We start from the raw sequence: 24,909 nt of genomic DNA on the forward strand, positions 1-24,909 counted from the left end.
AGCATTATAAATATACTCTGCACATTATAAATAAAACAAATTTTAATACGAATTTCATCAAACAAACACAATTAATGTGTTTATTCCTTTATTAAGATGTTCATGTTAATGTTTACCTTCACCGTTTCATTTAGGGAAACTCCTGAGGTAAATAAGTGATATCTCTGAACTTTAATAATAAATCTAAATAAAATGCTGCGCTTCCCACCTCCAGTCGCAATGACTTCTGGGACTTCGGTGCTCAAGTCTGCATCGGTGCGTCCTCGATATCAAGAACACATCCGGGAAGTTTCACGCATCCTCCGTACTTGCGGTCTTGAGCATTGGAACTGAACTTAGGCAGCTGATGATGACGTTTCACGAGAACACGAGGACGCAAGACCGCTGAAGAACGCATATTGAGAAACAAGCTTTTTGAACAACACGGAATGAGAGAAAGGCATACATTTATGCGCGGCTAAATAAAACGCAAAAAAAAAAGTTTTGCATGAAATAATTCTTATACTAAGTACTTTTGCATGCACAGCAGCACAGAAACATGACAAAACAGTGACACAGCAAAGACGAACTGCTGCTCTTGCGGTTTTCAAAAGACGCAAATGAAGATGCAGCTGTTTGTCTGCATTGCAGACAACCATATCCATATCCATAGACAACCATATCCATGCTGGCACATAAAACCTAAGGATGTTCCATATTGAATCTAGTTTCGTTATGTAACTATTTATAGTATAGTAAATATTTATATCTATTTTTTTACTGAGGATTTGCACCATGTTTATTTGGACTTTATTTGGACTTTGACACATTATTTATTATTTTCTTATTTTTATTTGTTCATTGTAAGTGGTGTTGTTTATAGTAACTAAAAATATATTATTTGGAAAAAGTCAAATTTGCTTCACTGTTCTATTATTTTGTAACATACCGTATACCGCGAAACCGTCAAACCGTGGTATTGTTTTAGACGATTATCATACCGTGAAAAATTCATACCGTTACAACCCTAGCTTCAACTCAAAAATCTATATCAATAATCGTAGCTTCTTACTGCTAAAATGTGGAACTGAAAAGTATGAACTAATTCCAACTTTTATTCAAATTTGTTAACAAATATTCAGCAATTAAACACAAAATTTAAAAACATAAAAGCAAACAGTATTGAGTTATGTTAGTTATCTCCCAGTGCCTTTGTGATTTTTTTCATATGGTGTAACAGCTGCAAACAAGGAAATTGTACTTTGCTGTTGCTAGCACTGTCACTGGCAATACTTTTAGTCAAATTTTTGGCAAGACATTCTTCATATAGCCACCTGTGGTGCTTTTTTAGGCGCTGGTTGTATTTCCTCATGCTGTGACAACGATTCTGAGACAGCTCCTACAAATGACCTGTTTTTGTTCGGTGTCTGTGACTTTGAAAACTAAATATTCCCATATTACTGACATGCTGTTTTTTTTTTTATATGAATTAGTAAATTGATGCTTCTGAAGTGGCAGATGCCATCATCTCACTTGTCCACGCTTTCCTGTTTGTTAGTTTTATTGTGGGCTTTCCGCATAGTCTGATTGCGCATTTCTTATTGGGCAAAATGAAAGTGTGGTCACTCAATCGGCTAGTTAGACTGTCACACACAGATGGCAGTCACGCATTTGCTCTGGGTGGGGGAAATGATATAATGCATATCGCAGCCTCTAGCAATTAGCAAATCGCTACATTTCAATTGGATTGCAATTCAATTTTGATTAACCGCACAGCCGTAGTACAGCAGAAGTTATTTTAAAAAGTTAATGATTGACTTGGACTCAAAGTTCCAGTCTTTTAAAGATCCCATATTATGGGTTTTTGAAAATTCCCCTCCATGTAGTGTGTAACACAGCTCTAAGTGAAGTGAAGTATCCAGCTAAGGCTTAAATCTGTAAGAATACAGTGTTTAAAACTGTTGATTCATCTATAAAAGAGTCGATTCATAGTGCTTCAAACGAGTCGCCTTGATACCGACTCATTAGGTGTTTCGCCATGACGTACGAACGAAACAAAGTTTTTCACGTGCACGCGCAAACCCGGGAGATTTCAAACCTGAGGCCCCGCCCTCTGACGCAGTAACCCAGACACACACACACACACACACACACACACACACACCCACAAACACACGCACACAAACATGCCGGTCGATTGAAGTCACATTGCAGATGGATATATTGAGTCTCTACCCAAAGATGAAACCTCAGCATTATAGCCAAGCAGTTGGAAACTACTGGAAACTTCTGGAAGCTACATGCTACAAAGAATACTTCATCTGCGTTTGTTAAAGGAAGGATCAGTAACTTACTGATGGACATCAGGATGGGTTTCTTCCATTTCTCAAGTGTAAGTACGTGCGGTTAAAGTTGTTGCCTCGTTGACTCTAGCTTGCAAATGTATTTAGTTGTGATTTGTTACTTGTAACCGAGTGTACTCTATCAGGTTAACTGGCTATATTCTCTTATCGCGTGCAAAGTCACGTTAAAAACGCGACGCGTGGTGCTTTGTTTATGGAGCTCCGTGGTAACGTTAGAGGTGTGCATACCCGCGGCTGTCCCCGCGCCAGATTTCTGCGGCGCGGGAATAAATTTCCGAATAAATAGCCGGAGCGGTCGGTAACGGGTTTGATTTGGGACGGGAGCGGGCTGCCTGAGAAAGAGAAAGATGTGTCTGCTTGGTGCTTGTGTGTTAGTGCGCACGCGCGCGTATGAGAGAGAGAGAGAGAGAGAGAGAGAGAGCGAGCGAGCGAGCGAGCGAGAGCTTTATGCTTGGTGCTGTGTGTGTGTTTATACAGATTTTCGGTTTTGTTCTCCCCCGCTCTTTAGCGGGATCGGGCGCGGCGGGCAGAATACGGGGCGGGTTCTAAGGCTAAAACCTGGCGGGTGCGGGCGGAAGCTGGAGCGTTCTCGTCCGGAGGTGTGTGTGTTTGTGTGTGTGTGGCAGCTAAAATCCACGCCTACACTATCTAGCGTGTATGAACTGTGATTACTTTTTAAATTGCTGATTAGCTATTGGCCATTTCACTCTCTGACTGAAGGCAGTCGACCAATCGCGACAGACTGTCATCGGTCCAATCAGCGCAGATTAGCTTCGCGCTAAGGAGGGGTTTGGGAACAAATGAATCACTGAACGATTCATACAGGAGTCGCTGGGATAATTAGGTAAAAATAAATGCAGATTATAAGACCATGAAAGTGTTTTTTGACCTTGCATGCATATTAGACTGTTGTTGGAGACCCTTACAACCAAGATATGACCCTATTTCATGTATAATATGGGCTCTTTAAAGTGTTGTTTGTTTATATTTTAAATTATTCCTATATTTTTGTTCGAGTGAATACAAGAAATCAGGTCCATAAATCCACATGATATAGATCAGTGTATTACACTGTAATTCTCTTTCCATCATAAGGTCATCAGTGAATCAGAATTTCTCCCTCATGAGCACCTGGGGTCTTTTGTTTGTGTGTCCCTGGAAGCCCTTCCGTAATCTCTGGAGTCCAGTCCCCACCCCTCCTGTTCCCCTTATGACTGATGGAGCTGTCGGTGAGGTGATGCTCAGGGTGAGGCCAGTGGATTAAAGCTGGAGCCTGCAGGGAGAGAATGGGCACATAGACGCAAGCACTCACACTGATATGAAAATTACGAAAGCTGTTCTCTGTAAACAAACACATGCTCAAAATGCTTTGCTAATTTAGACTACCACAATAGACACTTATACCCATGCATGCAAGCCTAGGGTATCAATCCTTTTCAGGTACATTATCATTAAAAGAATGCATATGCTGGCTCTATTCAAATACTATTGTGCTGCCTTGCTTTCTACACATGTAAGGAGGTGCCTTCTAAAGTAGCTGTAATGAGCTGATTTGATGTTCTACAATGAAAAACATGCAGATATGAAGTGGATATAGTTACGTGATTGGTGTTAGCATGTTGCTAAGTTGAAAAAGAAGTACACTAAGTTTTATTTACTTTTTTTTACAAAATAATTTTTACCTCCAATTTTTCTTTTTTCAACTTAAAATTTTCTGGATTTAATTTATTTAAATTTATTTATTGCATTGCATACTTAATTTATAAAAATTTTTAAAATGCAGAGATCGTGAATGTCTTGCCTTATATCAAACACAACCAACATTTTCTTCCCACACATCTTGGTCAGACCCAGTACAGCTTCCATGTGTTGCTCAAACACCCACAGTAATTGGGTTTGACAGGCTGCTTTCGTTTTGAGGCAAAAATCCTCCTTGTTTGCAGTGCTTCATGAGAAATGGACACAACTTAGTTTTCTCGAACCGTACAACCATTTGCGGTGTGTATGTGCTTCTACAAATCTTCTACAAACTAAATCTTTGCTTCCGTTGATGCTACTGTACTTGCTATAGAACATTTGTCACAATATATTCTTTCCCTTTTGCTTGTTTGGCATGTGGCAGGTGGCCATCGCAGGTGACCTTTTTCATTCACTTAACTGAGTGTTGACAGAACTTGCCGAACAGTTGCTGTCCCCATTCCTACAAATTGTTAGGCTACTGTTCTGTGGACATTTAGCATCTAGAGGAATTATCTTTTTTTTTTTTTTTAAAGTCTTTCTACTAGTCTCTTGACTTTGAGTCGATGTTTATAAATAGTGTAATTTTGCACCTTACTAATGTATTGTAGTCATGCTTATGAAAAATGCATGCATATGTCATTTTATTAGTCAGATAATGAAATATTTTACAAATATTATAACATTTGTAAAAGATTTACAATGGATTTTGAAAATAATTGAATTCAAAATGGCAAAAATTGTCAAACTCGTTAACAGTTCTTGCTTGTTATACATTTGAATTCAGTTTTCATATTTGGATTCCACAATTTCATCCATTTTTTTGCATATGCATCACATAATTCATAGGGCCTTATTTTACTGAGCAAAATATGCATGAAGTTCTGCTTTGTGTGAAGTCAAATCCATTTGAATGTGACTCAAAGAGTTTGTTGATTTAAATAAATAGAACCACCTCACATTTTTCCCCCATTTATGCCTCTAGCACAGACACACACATACTTGGCCTAGTACAGTCAGTTTGGTCTAGACAGAAACTATTGATCCTTAATTTGTCTGGTTGGCCTTTTATCAACTTTTGAGTATGTGTTTTATTTTTCTCATCAAAAGAGCATGATGTATTCTTTCTAGATATGGTAGATTCATGCAATTACATGCATAACTTATCAGAAGTAATCTTAGTGTTTGAGGAAAGCAGATTTTACCTGATCTCTGTTTCTGTTTTTGCCCTAGAGGTTTGTAATGCCCTGAAATATTTAGGGGATAAAGTTTGTCCTACATGCAGTTTCCTTTTTCCTTCTAGAATCTGTTGATTTTAAGAAGTCATCTTCATGGTGGGATTAGCAGAGGGGATTGTTCAATCTGAAGGAGGGAACGAGGGATTTCATCTAATCTGTGTTTTGGTTTAGGATTGGATTAAGCTTAGTTTATCTGGATATGTTAACTGCTTCTTGAGAATCGGTTTGTGCTTCTTCCTTTAGTAGAAAAAAGTTTGCATTTTGTTTGGTTATAGCACTTCAGCCAAACATCGTTTGGGCATTGTGGCTTGCTGTTGACAGGTTGTCCAACTCTTGTGGCCAAAACATATAAGCAAATGTTACTGCAAGAAGAAAAGAAAGTTATTTTGGTTAAAAGTTTGCGAGAGTACCTAAATAAGAAAAATAATATGCACTAAATGAAATGTTTACAGTATATTAAAAACTGTATTTTTTGTTTTAAAAAGCTTTGATTTATAAAGAATAAGTCATAAATATTGGTTGCTGACCATGTAACTGTTTTCCATTATATTTAAAATGACAAAAACTTTCACAACATTATGAGCCTATTAGATGGTCTCTAAAGTCTTTCTACGAAACTTTAATTGCTAAACTTGACAAAACACATAATTTTGTGCATTTTCATTCTGGTTTGATTTGGGCTGGGCGATTAATCGAAAAATTGAAATCGACATTAAGAACCTATAATCAATCTAATTTTTCCAAGTCAATTTTTTCAATTACTTTGCCTACCGCGTCTGGAGTCTAGTGGCCCCGCTTTAAGACTGATTTCTACACCTGCGTTGAGCGCACTGGTGTGGTCCCACGCAGCCTTCGTGCGGTCACATACCTGCACACCTCTCAAGAAATATAACTACACATTGCACATTTGTACTACATTGACGATGATTGGAAGCTGTGCCTGAAAAGTCTCGAGACAACATATTTTCCATTACAATAAAATTATTATTTACATTAAAATATTTGTTTACAGAAGATTCAAGAAATTCACTGTTAAATATTACTTACAGGATATACAAGAGGCATTTTATTTAGAAGAGATACTGCTTATTTTCTACTTTTAATATGAAAACCAAAATGTTAATAATGGATTTTGTTTTCAAAAGTGCAAGTTATTTATAAGTTAGTTATTAGTTAGTATTTATTCATTAGTTATTTTTATAAGAAATAGTTACTGTTGGTTATAGGCAATTTGTGTTTTAATTTCAATTGTCCAACATTGAAGTAAATAATCATAGATAGTAGATCATACCTGTTAACCCTCCTGTTTTACCCAGGATTCTTAGTATTTTACAGTTCTATCCCGCTATCATCCTGTTAGGATATTTTCCTGTATTTCTCTTTAAATATGAGTCTGTTTTGTGCTTTCGCTTTTAGGCATGAAAACACTGAAATAAAAACGGCGCGATTCCCTTCCTTTTCATCACAGGTGCCATCTCCCCTTCATATGCAATCCTCAAAACAGTCATATAGCGGAGCGTAACTGTCAGCTGATGCGCTCTATAGTAATAAATAGATGCTGTTTCCTAAACGAATCTAAAGATGTCGATCTTGGTGTTTTTTTTTCCCCCAAACACAAGTAATTGCATTAAAAGTTAATAAAGCAAACAAATGCTTTCATTATAACGTTAAATGTGTGCATTTTTAAAGTGTTATGTAATGTAATCAAACGAAAAAAACAATCTAAATAAATCATTCATTTGTAATTGTTACTCTTTAATCAGAATGTGTAAGTTATACAGCGTAGAAACGGCTAATGACATTTGATAACTTGATTCTATTTCATCATAATAGCTATTAATTTTAATAAGCTGAACTGTTTGCTAATTTATTTGCTGCATATACTTTTATTTTCTTTTGTAAATAATAATAATAATAAAACGCATTACTGACCATTTAACTGTTTATTTACATAGAAACAGCTCTAAATGAGCATATTTACTAGTTTGGGGATTTTTTAAGGGGGAATGCCTTACTATGGTGGGCATATTCTTTATTTTCACATCCCAATGTTAACAGGTATGTAGTAGATGGTGTGTGTTCTTGAACTATTTTAAAAGCAAGTAATGCACCCTTCATTCTGAAGTCTTTCACTTGTAATATGCAAACATATTTACTATACAAAACCTGTCAGTAAACTATGAGGGCAAAAAAATAAAATAAAATAATCATTCATTAATTGTAATCAAGGTAAAATGTTGAATTAATCAAGATTTTCATTTTAGGCCAAATCACCCAGTCCTAGGTTTGATGCATTCATCAAAGGACTCAATGCATTCATCTCCAACATCACTGAGGCCCAGAAAATCATTCACAGGATACCATAAATTTATTTAATGATCCTAGCTAACTGGGTTGGTTGTTGGACTTGCTCTGCTCTGAGGTTATTGTGATAATTTGTACAAAATGTTCTGAATACAAAATGCATACAGATTGCAGGACAGCTAATGAGCCCAGTCTGTTCTGTACCAGGTGAGACTAACCTCATCCGCTTACAGTCTGCTGCTGAGGAATCATTCACCTGCTTGCAGCTATATTTAAATATGTCATATTTGTCAGAAATAGTTTTATGGTAAGGGTTTGTCACACTTTTAGCAGAACAAAGGCAAACGTTCTTGTGATGTGCTGTGATGGTCATCTTGTCGTCCTCTGACACATTTACAGAGACCTTTAATAAATAAAGAGGTTGCTGGCCATCGTCTCACTTTGTGCTACTTTGTTTTCCAGGGCAGCTGTTGAGTTTCCAGCTGCGACCATGAGTACCATCTCACCGACTGATTTCGACAGCGTGGAGATCCAGCAGCAGTACAACGACATCAACAACCGCTGGGACATTGCAGCCGAAACAGAATGGGACAACGAGAACAGTTCTGCACGTTTGTTTGAGCGTTCTCGAATCAAAGCACTCGCAGGTCAGTTCTTTTTATTTTTGCCATTATTTTGTGATTTTTACAACCATTTGCTTTGTGTTTGTTCTTATCATTGTTTATGATTGCATGCCTGCATTATCAGCTGGTGTTCAACAGGTTGCATTATGTGATTGTGTCCAGTAGGGGGTGGCATAAGGCAAAATGTATTCACAAATCATTTGAACCAACAAAATACAAATCTACTTTTAATGCTCTCATTGTGATTTTTTTTTGGAGTGTATTGAAGTCATGTTGTGGTGAATGCATGAGATATAGATGTACAAACCATTTGAAGTCTTTGTTTGTTGTAAAAGTTTACATTTTGAATAATTATAAGGGTTGGCAGTGTGTAGTTCTGCAATTGGTGTGTGTGTGTGTTAAGTGCAGTGAGATACCATCTTTTGACATGCGGTGACTTGATATCCACATTCTTCATGTGCTGTTATTTGCCCTCTCTCATCTCCAGGGCTTTTCTTATGTCATTTTATGACCCACTGTATGTCTTGGCAGCTTTTTTTTTTTTTTTTTTTTTTTTTTTTTTTTTAAAGCCACTCATTGTAATGCTCTTTCACACATCTCTGCGTATCGTAATTCAAGACAAATAATGAATGAATTTAAACATGCTTTTAAAAGTTGCATTTAAAGCTGCAGATTTGAACTTCATTGGGTAGCAGTCAGAGAAAACAAGATTCATTACATGTCTGCAAGTATGCAACAATATGTGTAAGTAGTAGTGTGAAAAACGCAATATTAAAGGTATAATAATTTAAAAGCAGATTTTAAAGTATGCTTGTAAAGTGATGGTTGATGCAATTAATTTGATAAATTATTATTATTACTATTATTATTATTTTGATCGGATTAATAAAGGGATTAAGCCGACAAGAAAATGAATGAATGAATTATTTATACAATTGATAATGATTATAATAATATTATAATAATATTAATTTCCTTGTATGACTATTAAATGGATGGTAAATGAAAGTGAGCATATATGGCATTATTATGTAAAAGATGGCTTGTGTTTAAACCAAACATTTCCAAAGATATGTTCTCAGGGAATGTAGTGGGATGGGAAAAAAAAAAAACTAACTTAGTCAGCAGGGTGTGTGTTTGTGGGGCCAAATTGCCCCTATGAGTTCTTTAAATCTGACAAAACCTCCCTTTGGGGAAATCCTCAAAGATAAAATGTATAATAAATAAAGTAATAATTAACAGCTGGAAAAGGTCTGAATGACATGTGGCTTAATAGAATTTATTGCAATGTAGGTCTATATAATTTCATGTAAAACTTTTTAGGAGTTTAATTCACTCTTTTCCCTATGCAGCAAACCCAGGATGCAAAAACCACTATATTAATCTCCATAAACATTGGGCAAAATTAATTATTTCAAGAGCTGATAGGGGAAGGGAAACTAGCAGTACTCTCTTGAAAACTGAGAAGAGGAGGACGGGTCTCAGAGGCCCAGCACTCATGTCTCTCACACCCCTACATTGTTAACTTTAGCTGTTCTCAGACTTTTCTCTCCTCCTCTTTGTCTTTCTCATGCTCTGTCTTTTTTATTTCATAAACACAAACATGCATCACGTATTGTTATTATAGCAAACACAATTTATTATAGCTAGCTATAAATGGTTACAGTAGATGGAAACTCATTCTTGTCCATTTGGGTGCGGTCATATGAAAGTTCTCAGAAATGAAATATTTAGTTTCACATTTTTTTGTCTTTCATTTTCATGTGCAACTCATATTACACAGCAGTATTCTGTACTAAAATGGAAAAGTTTTTCCAATGTGTTTCAGAAAAGTTATTTTTTTATTTTTTGGTATGTGCACAGATGACACAGTTGAAATCAAAATTATTAGCCCCCGTTTATTTTTTTCCCCAATTTCTTTTTAACAGAGATTTTTTTCCAACACATTTCTAAACATAATAGTTTTAATAACTGATTTATTTAATCTTTGCCATGATGAAAGTAAATAACATTTGACTAGATGTTTTTCAAGACACTTCTATACAGCTTAAAGTGACATTAAAAGGCTTAACTAGGTTAATTAAGTTAACTAGGCAGGTTAGGGTAAATAGGCAAGTTATTGTATAAGAATGATTTTTTTCTGTAGACTATCAAAAAATATAGCTTAAATGGGCTAATAGTTTTGACCTTTTTTTAACAAATTTAAAAATGCTTTTATTTTAGTCGAAATGAAACAAACAAGACTTTCTTCAGAAAAAAATATTATCAGACATGCTGTGAAAATTTCTTTGCTCTGTTAAACATCATTTGGGAAATATTTAAAAAAATAAAATAAAAATTTAAAAGGGTGGCTAATATTTTTGCTTGCAACTGTATTTTAAGTGCATTTTGGATATGCACACAAAAAAAATGGTTGATGGAATGTCATAATGCACATAAGTTTTGAAAACAAGCATAAAAAACGTATACGCATAACCGAATAGGATAAACTTTTTATTCAATAGGAGAAGATGAGCAAAACTGCGATGGAAACACTTTTATAGAGTTGCTTCTCCTACTGCACCAAATAGCTTTTTTATCTTTGATATTTAGCGCCAGTTAATCAGGAAGTGACATTTTTGTTCTTTTTGACTCATTGAATGGAAACGTTGCTTTATTCGCACGTCTTTTATGCGATATTCCAGTTTTGCATATAAATTTAACTCGCATCTTTTGATGGAAACATAGCTATTGTCCGTGGGGTCTTAAAAGGTTTTAAATCTACTAAAGTATTGTGTTGTAGTTCTTAGATCTTTTTTTAACAGGTCTTAAATGTCCTTTGTCCACGTATAGCCATCCAATCTGGCCAACAATCATCAACAATCCGTCTCAATAAAACTTTTAACTTTTTATTAAAAAAATTAGTTTTTAACTCTTATTTACCATAATGGTTTAATTATTTTCCTTACTATAAGATTTGTTTCAAAGTCCCCCGTGTATTTACTGACATATATTTGTTTTTATTAAATTGTTGTTGTTATTATTAATATTATTATTATTATTATTGTATTTTAAAATGTATTAAATTGTAATCAGTTTTTGATAGGGAAAGGGAAAATATTCTTAATAATTAGCTTGGTGGAACCTGCAGAAACCCTGAAGTGATCACTGTTTGCTGAAATCTGCAAAAAAAAACAAAACACAAATATTGTCATATTATACATTACAGGAACGTAGTAAAACTTTTAGCAGTGCAGATTGATATTGTTTTAAAAACATTAACTGCTTTAGTCATGTAAAAAACATTTTAAAACTTGCTAGCAATGCTTCATTTGTTACTGTGAGACAAATTAAAAACTAAAAAAAAACTTGCAAGCAATTGTTAATTTGTTACTGTGCTGTGTTGTTGGGTTTCTCCATTTATTCTCTTACTATCCTTTTCTTTCTCCCATTTGTTTTTTTGTGGGTTTGCCATAAACACTTTCATTCAGTGACACGCACATGGCTTCACTGTTGGCCTAGTGCTTCTGGCCATTATTTGACCTGTGACCTCTGCTCTTTGATGGTCACTGTTGGTGACACTCACTAATCAGCACAACCTGCCAGTGGACTGGTCTTCATTACAACACTTCCTCTTGTAAAATCTGCACATGCAAGAAACGCATGTGTGAAAGTGGGTGTGCGTGTGTGGTGAAGTTGTTTGTGAAAGGCAGCAATTTTTGTGATCACATATTTCTTTAATAAAGTTCTTTCTTTTATAGATTTTTTTTCTCTATATCATTAGGGTTTATCACATAAGATGAGCTTTCTGCCCCGGCAGATGTTGCCAGTTATGGGTGTGAGAGGGCACACACACACACACACATACTCGCACAGGAAGAAAGACAGCGCTTGCTTGTTGAATCTTTCTCAAGTACTTCCTTCCTGCCTTAACGTTCTATTTTGTCTCTGCACGTGAAGGCAAGACACTTTTCGGCATGAAATCTTTTAAGTAAAGATCTTATAACCACTTAACACCCGTAGAATCTAGTAAAATGTAATATTAGATGATATAGAAATCCATGCATACATATAAATATGCTCAAGCTGGTTATTTGTGCTCACTATCTGATCACCTTTAGAGTCTGCTCCCGCACTCCCTTTTCTCCTGTTAAACTGTCCATCTCTTGATTTCTGCTCCACCCCCAGTCCACCTTCAGAAATGGTTCAGCCCACACCTCCATGCCCTCTTCCCTCCCTATGCCTGTCTTTCTCGTTGGCTCAGCCTGGGATTTGCTCCTCCCACATACACCTTATGCAAATGCCAAAGCTCAGAAACCGAGAAAGAGAGAGAGTAGGAGGCTTTGTTTACTTAGGAAGCTGAGCACAGCTAGTTCTGCTGGCTTACTCAAACAAGGTGTGTGTGCGCGCACAGTCTGATCTGGTGGCCGAGAGAGCAAGAAGGGTTTTGCATTGAGAGAAGAGTGTGTTTGAAGACGAGAAGTTCAGAGGAAGAGGTGAAGGGATAACTTTTTGTTACTTTTTCTTACTTTATTTGCACGTGGGTTCCTTTTTTTGCTTGTAAAAGAGAGTCTGTTAAAGGAAGAGCTTTTTTTTTTTCAAACGGATGAAGCAGTATGGCGCGGTTTAGCATGCGCTGGTGAAACGCTCGGATGCACACCTGGAGAGTTTCTCTTTCAAAACCCAACTGTTTTTGGATCAAGTTAAGCTTTTGGCTGTATTTTTCTCAGTCTGCTTTCTTTCTTCATTTTTTGTACCCTTATATTTTATGTGCCATGCTCATGACTCCTGGCTTTACTCTTGTGGAGTGATCCATTTGTTTTGGATGAAAGTTGATAGTGAGGGTTGGAGGGACAGTGAAAGCAAAACGAGTGTCACGGTGAAAGAGAGAAAGAGACATGGATTTTGATCCACGTGAACCTGAGCCATGTCTCTCGCCAGCTGCCTTTGTAAACCAGGTGCAATATTCCAACATCCTGGAGGGCCGTTTCAAACAGCTGCAAGGTAAGACTGTTTGTTCTTTGCAACCTCATATTCTCTATCTCTCTCTTTTTTTACTTTCACAGATGCGTTTGTGTAAGAGTAGCTCAGCACCTCAGCGAACCTCAAAGCCATGTCATATACTTGACGTTTGTGCCTTTTGAACTTTATAAGTCCACATTGTTGAATGTCATATTGAAAGTTCATGTGACCTCATCCACATGTAACTAGGAGACCCATTTTTTTCTGACAAACTGTACCCCTTCATCCTGGGCGTCATTTATTTTGAGAAGTTAGATGGTGCACAGATGTCTTGGTTGTGAAATTACAAAGTGGTAAACGGTTAGATTGCAAATGGTGATCAGTTTACGTGCAAATATCCTAAAATTAATTATGGTGAATCATCGTTGTGTTGTATTGATGCATAGCTTTAGGAACATAGGTCAGTGTTTGTTCGTTACCACTTTAAACCAACATGACGATTAGAAAAATACTGCGGCATATTTAAATAAGTAAACTAAGATTTAAGCTGGTTGTGTTTAGGTCATCATAAATAAAATGTTTTATCTTTTAGGGGTTGAATTAGTATTGGTAAAAGTTTGATGATGTAGTCCAAACGTCAATCTGTCCTCTGCAGATTCTGATAAATTTAGTTACAGTAATGAACTTTCTTATCTCTCATTCACTCTGCACCAAAGATGGTGCAGATGAGAAAATAGGCCTACAATGATTTATTTTTGTGCCTGTGCATGAGAGAGAGAGAGACACAGAGACCTGTACTGGTCTCCTGGAGAGTGGCCTTATTTCAGGTACCGCAGGGCTTTTGCCCCAGATCCAAATTACACCGTGTTAAAATGGGAGATAGAGAGGAAAGTGTGGGACGGGAAGGTGTAGGAGAGAGAGGATAACTGGGTGGAAAAGGAGTGGAGAGGAACAGACGGGAAGGGAAGAGGATAAGAAGGGAGTTCAGAGGATAATAGAACTAGACTGGATAGGATAGAAACTCCCGTTGTGTTTATTAATATAGGGTTCATTCTGTAGAACGTTCAGTGTCTGTTTTTTTGTGGGTGTGTCATTCATTCAATGTTTTTCTCCCTCTCTCTTTCAAACTACATTTTTAGACAGGCGCCACATAGCATGTGTGAACTCTGTTAATCCCCCTCCCACACACACACACACACACACACACACACGACGCGAGATCTGATCTGCTCTGTGTTGGTGTGTGTGCGTGCTTGAGGTCATGGGGAGTGTTTCTCAGTTAACAGAGAGATAATGACTCAAGCATTGTACTTTTCAGCCCTATTATCTATTGTAGAGCAAGGATGACATCTGCAAAACAGGCCTTGAATATGAACGCTCACCTCAGAAGTGTCTGACAGCAAATACCTAAAATGAACCCTAAGTTCTGGAAATAAAGGTTTAGTGGTGCATGTACCTTTGGAAAGTTTTTTTTTTGTTCCTATCCCATCCATTTGTTTTATTGTTTTAGCTTCTTTTTTGGAATGCTTTATGTTTTAAGTTCTCCACCAAACATCTTCATTTAGACTTGAAAAGACACTAAAGATCACTGAGTTTAAAAAGTAAGAGATAGCCGGTATGTGTTAATGATTTCTGTGGTTGCGTCATTGCACTCGTCTGAAATCTGGCGCATACCTTTTGCTACGTTTTGACACACATTTACTGATAGAAATTCACATACACACAGTGTCTCATGTATCTCTTTCTGCTAGAGGATCCTGTGATCCTCCCTTCTTCTCACGTCCTCAATCACACACACTGGTAATTCCGGTCAGGTTTCCCTTAGGCTGACTTTTTTTGAAGCACTTTACAGAAATACAGGTGCGTTGTATCAGGGGGCTTGCTCAGACATGGTCTTCATGCTTCACTTGAGGAGAATTCTTCCATGCATGTGTTTGATGCAACACATTTGATTTCATAATGCTCATAATTTAAATAAAAGCTAATAAAGTGAATGAGCAAAACAGTTTGCATGTATCCGCTATCCTGCCCTCCATTAAATACATTATTCTTTTTACTCTCCATTTTTAGTCTTAGGTTGTAATGTGGGAAGTCAGAGTGTGTTCACATCTCGGTGTATTGCTGATAAATCTGCTTATGAAACCCTGATGACACAAGAAACCCCCATTTACATTAGAATTTGAAACTGCCAGTTTTGATGGCAAAATGCAAACAGGCATGTGGGTATTAAGTAAGCTGCCAGTGTGCTTAATTTTTGACATTGAGTAAATCAGAGTAATGGATCAAACTTTTTGTAATCGCATGTTATGTAAATAAATATCAGGTTTTACATATTAACATAAATTGATTCTCTCAAATTTAAAGCCTTGTCAGTCAGTGGTAAAAATGAGAAAGTCTTGTTTAGTTGCTTATACTCTAGAAATACAAACAATACTTTAATGGATGGAAATCAATCTTTTGTCCGAAAAATAAGGCTGAATATTCCAAAATCTATAAAGTCATCTGCTCATTTTATTTATTTTTTTGACTCTGAACATTTGCGCTCCAAGCCTTAGAAGCAGGCGGAAATGGTGACCCTGAGCTTTAGGAGTATGAGCTGACAGGAGCTGGAGAACATCAGCACGGATAAAAAATTAATTCTGAAATCTCATTGAAATTCTGCTGATAAGCAGTGTGTAATTGTGAGTGTGCCTGGGTTTGAAAGGTTTTCCACCCCTGTGTCAGTCACCCTTATGAGGTAAACACACACTCCCACCTCCCCACCTCTTCCTCTGTCAGATGCACAAAAATTCTTCATTCAGATTTACTGTGTGAGGGCAGGGAAATTAAGACTCTCATGAGTAAAATTAGAAGTACTTAAACATGCACATTGTTCTTTTAGTGTGCTAAATTTAATGAAACACGCAGTACATTTAGCATTTATTACTGCCATGATGATGAACCTTTTTTTTACCAAAATTATTATTTTTTTGATTATGCAACTGTTGCTGATATTAAACTTCATGAAAGCTCATCATTTTCAACTTCAGGTTACTAAGAAAGAACTCTTTGGCTGTGCCTGAAGTAGGCATAGGACAATAACAGGTTTCAAGGTTTAACGCGGTTTTGAACAGTCAAGGTTTTAAAACCGCAAAAAAATCTGTTACACTGTTCCTAAGGTAAAGGGTTGTTTTGTGTTTTTTTTATTATGCATTGTAAAGAAATCTGTGTTTTTAAAACTAATAAAGACAGCATAAGTCAATGATTTATTTAAATTATTTTGCCTGACATGTTTACTGTTCAAACTTATTATAAATTATAAATGTTATTATATATTATAAATGTTTGCTAAAATGAAATATATTGTGTTTAATGGGGAAAAAAGTGATAGAGTCTTTTTGAAAGTTTCAGTAAAAAAAAAGACTAGCCCATGACTAGTCTAAAATCACCTACTAAAGTACTGTAGGTGCTACATTTAAATTTGCTTTATGACTGTAAGAATAGTGTGTTCTATATGTTAGTTGTGTGAATGGAATTTGGTCATACTACATTCGCCATTTTTATTATTACATGGCCTACCCACATCAGTTGCGTCACTAGTCCCATTTATAAATGGGATCTTGGGATAGCCTATCATCCATCGGACTACAGAATTTCGCCAAAGTAATAGATCATCTGGGTAGTTCTACTGTGCTACTCAACTCGCATACTGTTTTTCACATACTATATAATAGGGAAATATGTGATTTCTGACAGAGCTGACTTGGTAATTTTAGCCAACCACACACTTCATTAACTTAACCATTCAGTTAGGTACATCAACCATAAATTCTTCCAAGACAGCCAAGAATCTTGGAGTTGTGACTGAGAATAAGCTGAACTTAACAGACCACATTGTTAGATCTCCTGATTTCATGGACTTTTCTTATAAAACATTAGGTTTATACCAGGGCTGTGCAATTAATCGAAAATCCGATTTCGAGATAAACAATTATTGCATCATATACCGCCCCCTTTCCAGCTGTACACATGTGTTGCTCTTAAAAGCGTGAAAGACCGCGTGCTTATGTGTGTGTGCGGCACGCATACACAGTCAGAAGCATGCGGCCGGTCAGCATTCGGTCTCATTCGCACACTGAGATGAGCAAAGGAGCGCAGACGTCTAAAGTCATCTTAACAGCGCTTTAATGGTCAAATAGGTGTCAAAACGCAGTGTGAAGGGATTATTCATATAACCCTAATTTGTGTAATAAACAAACGAGTAAAGAATCAAAAGATGTGAAAGAGAAACCATTAAAGAGACAGTGCGCGATGTTCCTGCTGCCGCCTGTTTTTATCAATAATCAAACAAAACGAGAGAATCCCTCTCTAATCTTGACTGAAGGATTTTTGTATCTAAAGTGTTTTTCTTACAGTGAAGATGCTTACAGCACAGTTTGTTATATTGCATATTCATATCTTTATTCTTTCTTTCCTTTGCAGGGAGGAAAATAACTGTATGTATACAGTTGAAGTCAGAATTATTAGCCCTCCTAAATATTAGCAACCCTTTTCCTCCCCAATTTCTGTTTCATTGAAATAATTTTTTTTTATTTATTTTTTTTTTATTTTTTACATATTTCTGAACATAATAGTTTTCTTATCTCATTTCTAATTACTGATTTCTTTTATCTTTGCTATATGACTGTACATAATATTTTTCTATATATTTTTCAAAATGCAAGCATTCAGATTAAAGTGCAGTTCAAAGGCTTATTTAGAGTAATTAGGCAAGTCATTGTATAACTGTAGTTTCTTCTGCAGACAATCAAAAAATATATTGCTTAAGGGCGCTAATAATATTGACCTTAAAATGGGTTTCAAAATATTTAAACTTTCTTTTTTTCTAGCTAAAATAAAATAAATAAGCCAGAAGAAAAGAGATATTAGAGGAAGAAAAAATATTAGAGGAAATACTGTTAAAATTCCTTGCTCTGTTAAAAATTTAGGAAATATTTATTTTTAAAAAAAATTCTCAGGAGTGCTAATAATTTCGACTTCAACTGATAATCATTTTAAATAATCGTGATTACAATTATGACCAAAATAATCGTGATTATGATTTTTCCCAAAATGGAGCAGCCCTGGTTTATACCCTTCTTATGCTTCATAACTCTTTGTTCAAGTTTTGTTTTCAACATTGGACTGTCTGTTCTTCTATTTAGCACTATCAAACCTCTAAAATTGACTTGTCCTTTTAAAAATCCTTTCTCTGTGTAATGCATTCATCCAAGCGGGATTTGGCAACACTTGACCTTCCATTACAGCACTCTCTGTTCCATCTTCTACTTTTTTTATAATTCTTTTTTCCGTTTTTGATTTACTTTTCCTTTGAAAAAAAACTTAATTTAAGCTGTAGATTTAACATTATGTCATTTAAGAGGTCACAGCGATCTTTAGTTAGTCACACATCTTGCATAATATAAAGTTGCAGGTCAGAGTTGACAACATGAATGAAAGTCAATAGAAACCAGTGTCACTAGCTTTTACATTATGCTAACACACTTTGAAGATGTAAGCAACTATACAATAGCCCGGTTTAGAGGGATTGTTTGTTTATTTATTGATTAATTTATTTATTGGTTGGATCATGTATGCATGTTTGTAAAGGGGTAGAAAGTAAAAAAAAAAAACATGACCATCAACCCATGCTTGCTACTGCGTTCACTTTCTTAGCACAAGATAACATATATCTACAATGAGAGATAGCTTTGTATGTATGCCATCAGTTGTGATCTTTGTCATGTAAATGAACCATTGCATTTTTCTTGATCTTTTTCTCCACCCTGGTGTAGAGGTAAAGAAAAGTAAAAATTCACTTCTCTAAACCTGTCCAGTCTTTTAATATACTTTAGTTCATGTAATAGAAGAGGTTCGCTGCTGTTTTCTTCTTCATTCTTCAATTACTGTGTTCTACAGAAAAACATATAAGATCAGTACCACTATGAGGGTGTTTTTAGGAGGGGGGAGTGGGGTGTTTGTTTAATACAGTCCACAGACTCTCACACTCTCCTTGTTATCACTGTTGATGTTACTGTCATCTTATTTTACTTAACTTATTTATGGTTCTGCTCTTGGAAATGTCACAGTGATGAGTTGTTCTGGAAACAAAATCCTCCCCTCATGCTTTTTTCCACTATCCAGATGCCCTTAATCTCCTGTGTTTGCATGTAAAGGCAGTTTATGAGCAATTATACATGAAAATAATATACTTTGATGTGTTTTGTTTACTTACTAAATATAAATGCTCTCCTTATCCAATAGCAATTCATATGCTTGATAAGGCAAATAACAGCCTTTTTATAGTGTGAAGAAACTTTAAGCACACCTTCACAAAGCCCAGTAAAAACAATATATTTACTAGGTTATAAAGTAAGTATTTTAATGTGCAGCAAGTGTGTGTAATGTGGTTTGGCAAGACATCTGATCTTAAATATGTGAAAAATGTCAATGCATCAGTGTTTAAAGGAGAAAGCTGCAGCTCACCAAGACAACTGGTTAATGTTAAAAACTAGAAGCCTTTTTTTTCTCTCGGTATTGTTGTAATATATATTTGGATAAATCGCACGTGATTGTTGTGCGCATTTGTCAGTAAAGTCTGTTTTCTAATCAACCGTAAATCTCCAGCATGTGCATTCAGATAGAAGAATGTTTACTACACAGATCCATAGTTCACTGCCAAGCTAAGCAATATATTGATTTGTGATTAATGTTTTGTAATCATTTGATTATTGAAATCGCAGATAATAATTCTGCGATATTGACAGCTGTTTGCATAGCTTTTCAGTGGACTTTGACCCTTTTATTAAATGCTGCTAATGCCACACCTGAAAGCTCATGCAAATACCACGCATCATGACGTTTTTACTCTTAACTCACTTTAAAACTTAATTCAAGTGTATAAAACAAGTACTTTCTTGAAATGATATGGTTTCTTACAGAGAATAATGCATGCAACATATTTCATAGTATTCGAAGCTCTGATAAAGGTATTGCATCATTACATAATTTATGATCAGGTAAATTATATTTAGAAATCTAGACTATTGTAATGCTGTGGTTGTGTGTTTATAAATCATATTGGATCAATGAAAGCAGTGTACTACAAATGCGAGTTTATCTGGGTAATCCACGAGACTTACTTCAAAATCAAAACTGTAGGCCTTAAAGTCTTAAATTTACAGAAATTGTAGGTTTTAAATAATTTTAAACTGGTCTTAATTTTTCTATGTCCTAGTAAAAACAATGCCCATCCAATCACTATCATTCCATCTCTAATAAAAGTTTTGACAAAATAGACAAAAGCTCTATTTATATTTCGATTTATAAATATGGTTTAATTGCCTTCCTTACAAAAACATTTATTTTTAATGTTTTTTTTTTATGTTTTAACTGGGCCATTAGAAAAAATCCTGAGTGTTTAGTCTTGTGTGTCTTGTTTTTCATTCATAATGGTCTTAAAAAGGTCTTAAATTTGACTTAATAAAGCCTGTAGAAACCCTGTTTATTTTGATTTACCATGCAGTCTTAATGGAGTACATTGTAACATTTGGTCTTTTACACTAGAAAGTTGGATTTGGACTGGTATGTCTGCATTTCAGTGACGCAAGTGTTCATGCCCACAGCACATGCTAGTTATCTTCAGCCACTATTTTGTCAGAAATGTAACAAATGTTTTGGGCTAGTTCACGCATGTTCTGTTTCACATAGCAAAAAAAATGTCAGCTTGGACCTCTCAGCTCTGAACATTTGTAGACAAAGGCTGTTTGACAGTGTAGTATTGGTCCAGATGGATGGCCAGTCATGTATCTTCCTCTTTTTGAAGTTTGTTAAGCTGTCATTTTTATACACACACACAAACTTCAGAACTGATGTCTTGGTGGACTTGTGTTTTCTTGTTTGTGAGGTAAAAAGGAGGGAAGGGGACAACGTGTCTGAAGAGCAAGGAGGGATCCGGGGGTGAGAAGGTTGCGCGGCTTATTTGAGGACCGGGAGGGAGACGCGCAATTTCCATGAGATTATCACTCGTTTGCGAGTCCCGCAAATGCATAGAGACTCCCGGAACTTCCGGGATCTCTGAATATCACATTTAACAACTAGTGAGATGCGATCCAGTGGTACATCCTTGATAAACTGTCCGACGTGCACTGCTCTCTGGAGCTCAAAGGGGCCCATTACAGTGTGTGGCTGTGTGTGTGTGGTCACGTGATGTGCGTTTTCAGTGGACGGAGGGCTGTTCAGAAATGCTATGTAAAACACGTTGTGGATGTGGATCATTTTCATTCTAAAATGCCATTTTAACAAAGCCATATTAGTGTAAACGAGGCCTGAGTGTGTATTTTTTGCGAGTGGGTTTGCAACAGGGGTGGGGCGGAGAATCAGCAATGCCGGCTCAGCATCGTGTCGTCTATTTCAGTATTAGTGTTATTTTATCGTTAATTACCTTTGGAATCAAGAGTGCCTGTGTTCCGTTTCTCATGCTGCGTCTCATTGTTGGGATACTCTTTTTAAATCTGGAAGCATCAACAACTAATATTGAAATGTATTTTGTTATAATTCAATAAAGAAAATAATTATCGAGCTTGTATTTATGCCATATCATCCAGCCCAAGTTGAAGGTTCATGTTCTATATTAAAGCATGCTGTAAATTCATGCCATCTTGGGATCTGACTAATTGCGTATGTAATGGTTTCATTCTTTTTTGTAAAAGGACAGGTTAAATTTGGATTGAGCTTTACTTTTGTACATTTACACTACAAAAAATAGTTTGAGTCATCTCATCTGAAGTTTTAAAAGAGCTGAGACTCTATAAAGAGTTAAAGAGAATAAAGAAATAAAAGAGTCATGCTCCAAACTTGTCTTCACATAGCTTATCTATTTACACAGAAAACACATTCAAAACTTCTTAAATGGATGATTCTCTCTACAAAATGAAATCCTGCTATAATTAACTCAATGTTATGTTTTCAGTTTGTTTTCTATTAAACTTACTGAGTCAAGCAAGGTATTTTGAAGGATGATGGAAACTGAACAGTTTTGGTTTTCACTGACTTGACTTCCATTATTTGAGACTTTTTAAAAATCTATTGTTTATGATTCAAAGAAAGTAAGCTTTGGATAGACACGAAAGTGAGAAAAGGTGGTAATAAATAATGATTGGTAAAATTCACAGAATTGATATTAAATGATTGAACATGGCTCAGTTTGTGAAAAGTTCAACTTACTAACACATAACTTTTTGGCTGCAGCCAAAATCACCTGCTACTTATAGGTACTAGATTTAAATTAGCTTTACGGCTGTTAGATAAGTGTGTTAGTAAGAATGTGAGTAATTTAAATGGAATTTGGCCATAGTACTATTGCCATTTTCATTATTACATGATGGCATCAGTTGCGTCGCTTCTCCCATTTATGAATGGGGTCTTGGAATAGCGTAGCATCTAATGAATGCACAATATAATTTTGCCAAAGTAGTAGGTCATCTGGGTAGTTCTCTCCTACTTTTTTGAAATACAATGATTCAGACACACTACTCACATACTGTTTTTCACATGCTAAATAGTAGGGAAATATGCACTTTTAGCCAACCCAACACTTCATCAACATAACCATTCAGTTAGAACTTCAGAAAGTCCAAAAACCTTGAAGTTGTGATTGAGAATCAGCTGAACTAAAATCAAACTTACCGACTCAAGCAAGGTATTTTTGAAGAATGATGTAAATTGAATAGTTTTAGTTTTTACTGACTTGACTTCCATTGTTTGTTTTTTAATATATTGTTTATGATTCAAAGAAAGCAAGCTTTGCAAAGACATTACAGTGAGAAAAGATGACTAACAAATGATTGATTGAAATGCACAGAATTGACAATAAATTATTGAAAGTGTTTTTCACATTGTAGCAGTGCTCTATAGTGTCAGACTAGAGTTAATAAGCAGTATAAAGTTGGATTCAGATATTAAAACATAATATAAACATCATTTTAAGTCACTTAACAGGAAACAGACTCGGAACAAGCTGTCCGCTGTCACTGTCCTGTTCTTTAACCTACAGTATCACCTACATTCTCCAGACATCAGAAATACCTCTGTCTGAACCCATCATTTTCACTCTTTCTGTGTGCAAGAGAGAATGTGATTGTGCAAGATATATATATTTTTTCTTGTCTCTGAGACTACAAAACTGAATTGCTTTGACAACCTGGAAGTCTGGAAGTCAACATTTAGAAAACATCTTATTAACATTGCTGCTTAAAAGCATTTCAGCAGGGTTGATGTCAGGGGGGAAACGTGATGATGGCAGGTTTTTATTTAAGATGTCGTCACAGGTGAAACATTCCTCTTAGTTATAGCCATTAGACGTGTGTCTTCAATCATTCTCGGTCATTCAGTAACTGTGTGCGCGTGTGTGCGCACAGTAATAAGTACTTGGTTATCCTTGCTGTAACAACAGGCTGCTCTAAACAGGTGTGTTTCCGTTTTTGTGCCAGTTTTAGTAGAAAAGCAGCTGTAGTTTCTCATGTGTAGAATGTTACATTTTAGTTCAGAAGAATGAGTGATTGTAATGTAATATAATAATTATGCATTTTTTAGTGTTTTATGAGCGAAGACAACTCATAACTGACATATCCCGCATGTTTCAACACACACATGAACATGCAAAGAACAAGGACAGCCGAAACTTATTGTTTCAAGTAGTCAAGAAGATATTTCTGTCTCATCATTACACATGCTTATCAGGTGACAACAAAACACGCCTCTGCGATTTAAAGCTTAATGACTAGTTCATCCAAAAATGATAATTGTGTCATTATTAACTTTATTATTTTATGCAAGTTAGTCAGATGTGTGACTTTTTATTTCGCGAACCACTGAAGACACTTTAAAGAAACTTATTAGTGTCATGCTTCAGTAATGACAAAGCACCATAAAAGTGCTGTCTATGACTTAATTGCTGTGTTTAATGGTTCTAAAGTCATATGATAGCTTTGTGAGAGAATTTTAAAAAAATCACTGAAAGCATTTCAGGTTTAGAATGTCACAACAGACAAAAAACTGACTGATGCTTTTAATTTGGATGAGTTTTAGAAACTGGTTTGCATTGTGCAGTTGTGCATGCTGCAGAAGTTTTACTGTACTCAAGCAGCTCACACTCGATGATTTCATTGCTTCTCTGTAGTTCTGAAATGGGCTGTTAAACTGTAAGAGAAGGGATTCTAGTGTGGTGATTGGCGATCAGAGATTAAAAAAAAAAAAAGTGGGCGGGAATGCAAGCAGAAGAAAAAGGCCCGGAAGATGTAGGGGTTAAAAATAATAACAGGAGAGAGAGAGAGAGATGAAAGGGTAGAATATACTGCTCTCCACTGCACGCCCAAACAGCAGCGAGACAGCAGCAATTACACCACTGCTACTTAACAGATGTGTGGGTGGGTGTGTGTGTGTATGTGTGAGAGAGAAACATGCATTGGTTGTTAATACTTAACTGTGTTTGTTTTTAAGCTTAAGACTGGCAATCCACATATTTTGAATATTTTGTTCTAATATTCAGCTTATTCTTGCATTCTCTGTTCTTTATTATGATTTTGATTCATGTTTTATTGACCTCAAATGCTTCTACACCAGATGGAGTCACTCAGGTTTGAGGTTAAAATAATTTTAGCTGTATTTTACACATAAGCAATTAACAATGGACGTAGTCTGATGTTG

The 24,909-nt window shown here is 35.9% G+C and overlaps 1 protein-coding gene and 1 long non-coding RNA gene across 12 annotated transcripts in view; one reads left to right on the top strand and one right to left on the bottom strand.

Moving 5' to 3' along the window:
• sptbn2 (spectrin, beta, non-erythrocytic 2) overlaps positions 1-24,909 on the top strand; it is a 95,126-nt gene that overhangs the window by 25,410 nt on the left and 44,807 nt on the right. For 7 of the 11 annotated variants that reach the window (XM_087252087.1, XM_087252092.1, XM_087252086.1 and 4 more), the window contains 1 exon segment: positions 8,084-8,268. In XM_087252087.1, coding sequence (XP_087108213.1) covers positions 8,112-8,268 — 157 coding nt within the window. In that variant the 5' untranslated portion in view covers positions 8,084-8,111. 11 annotated transcript variants of the gene reach the window in all.
• On the bottom strand, positions 12,733-18,836 carry LOC147844066 (uncharacterized). The gene is made up of 2 exons (XR_015491514.1): positions 17,712-18,836; positions 12,733-17,629 (listed from the first exon to the last, which is right to left on the bottom strand). It is a non-coding gene; the product is annotated as an uncharacterized LOC147844066 (long non-coding RNA).

This window comes from Danio rerio, chromosome 5, assembly GCF_052040795.2.
Source record: "Danio rerio strain M-AB ecotype USA chromosome 5, GRCz13ab, whole genome shotgun sequence".
NCBI lineage: Eukaryota > Metazoa > Chordata > Actinopteri > Cypriniformes > Danionidae > Danio > Danio rerio.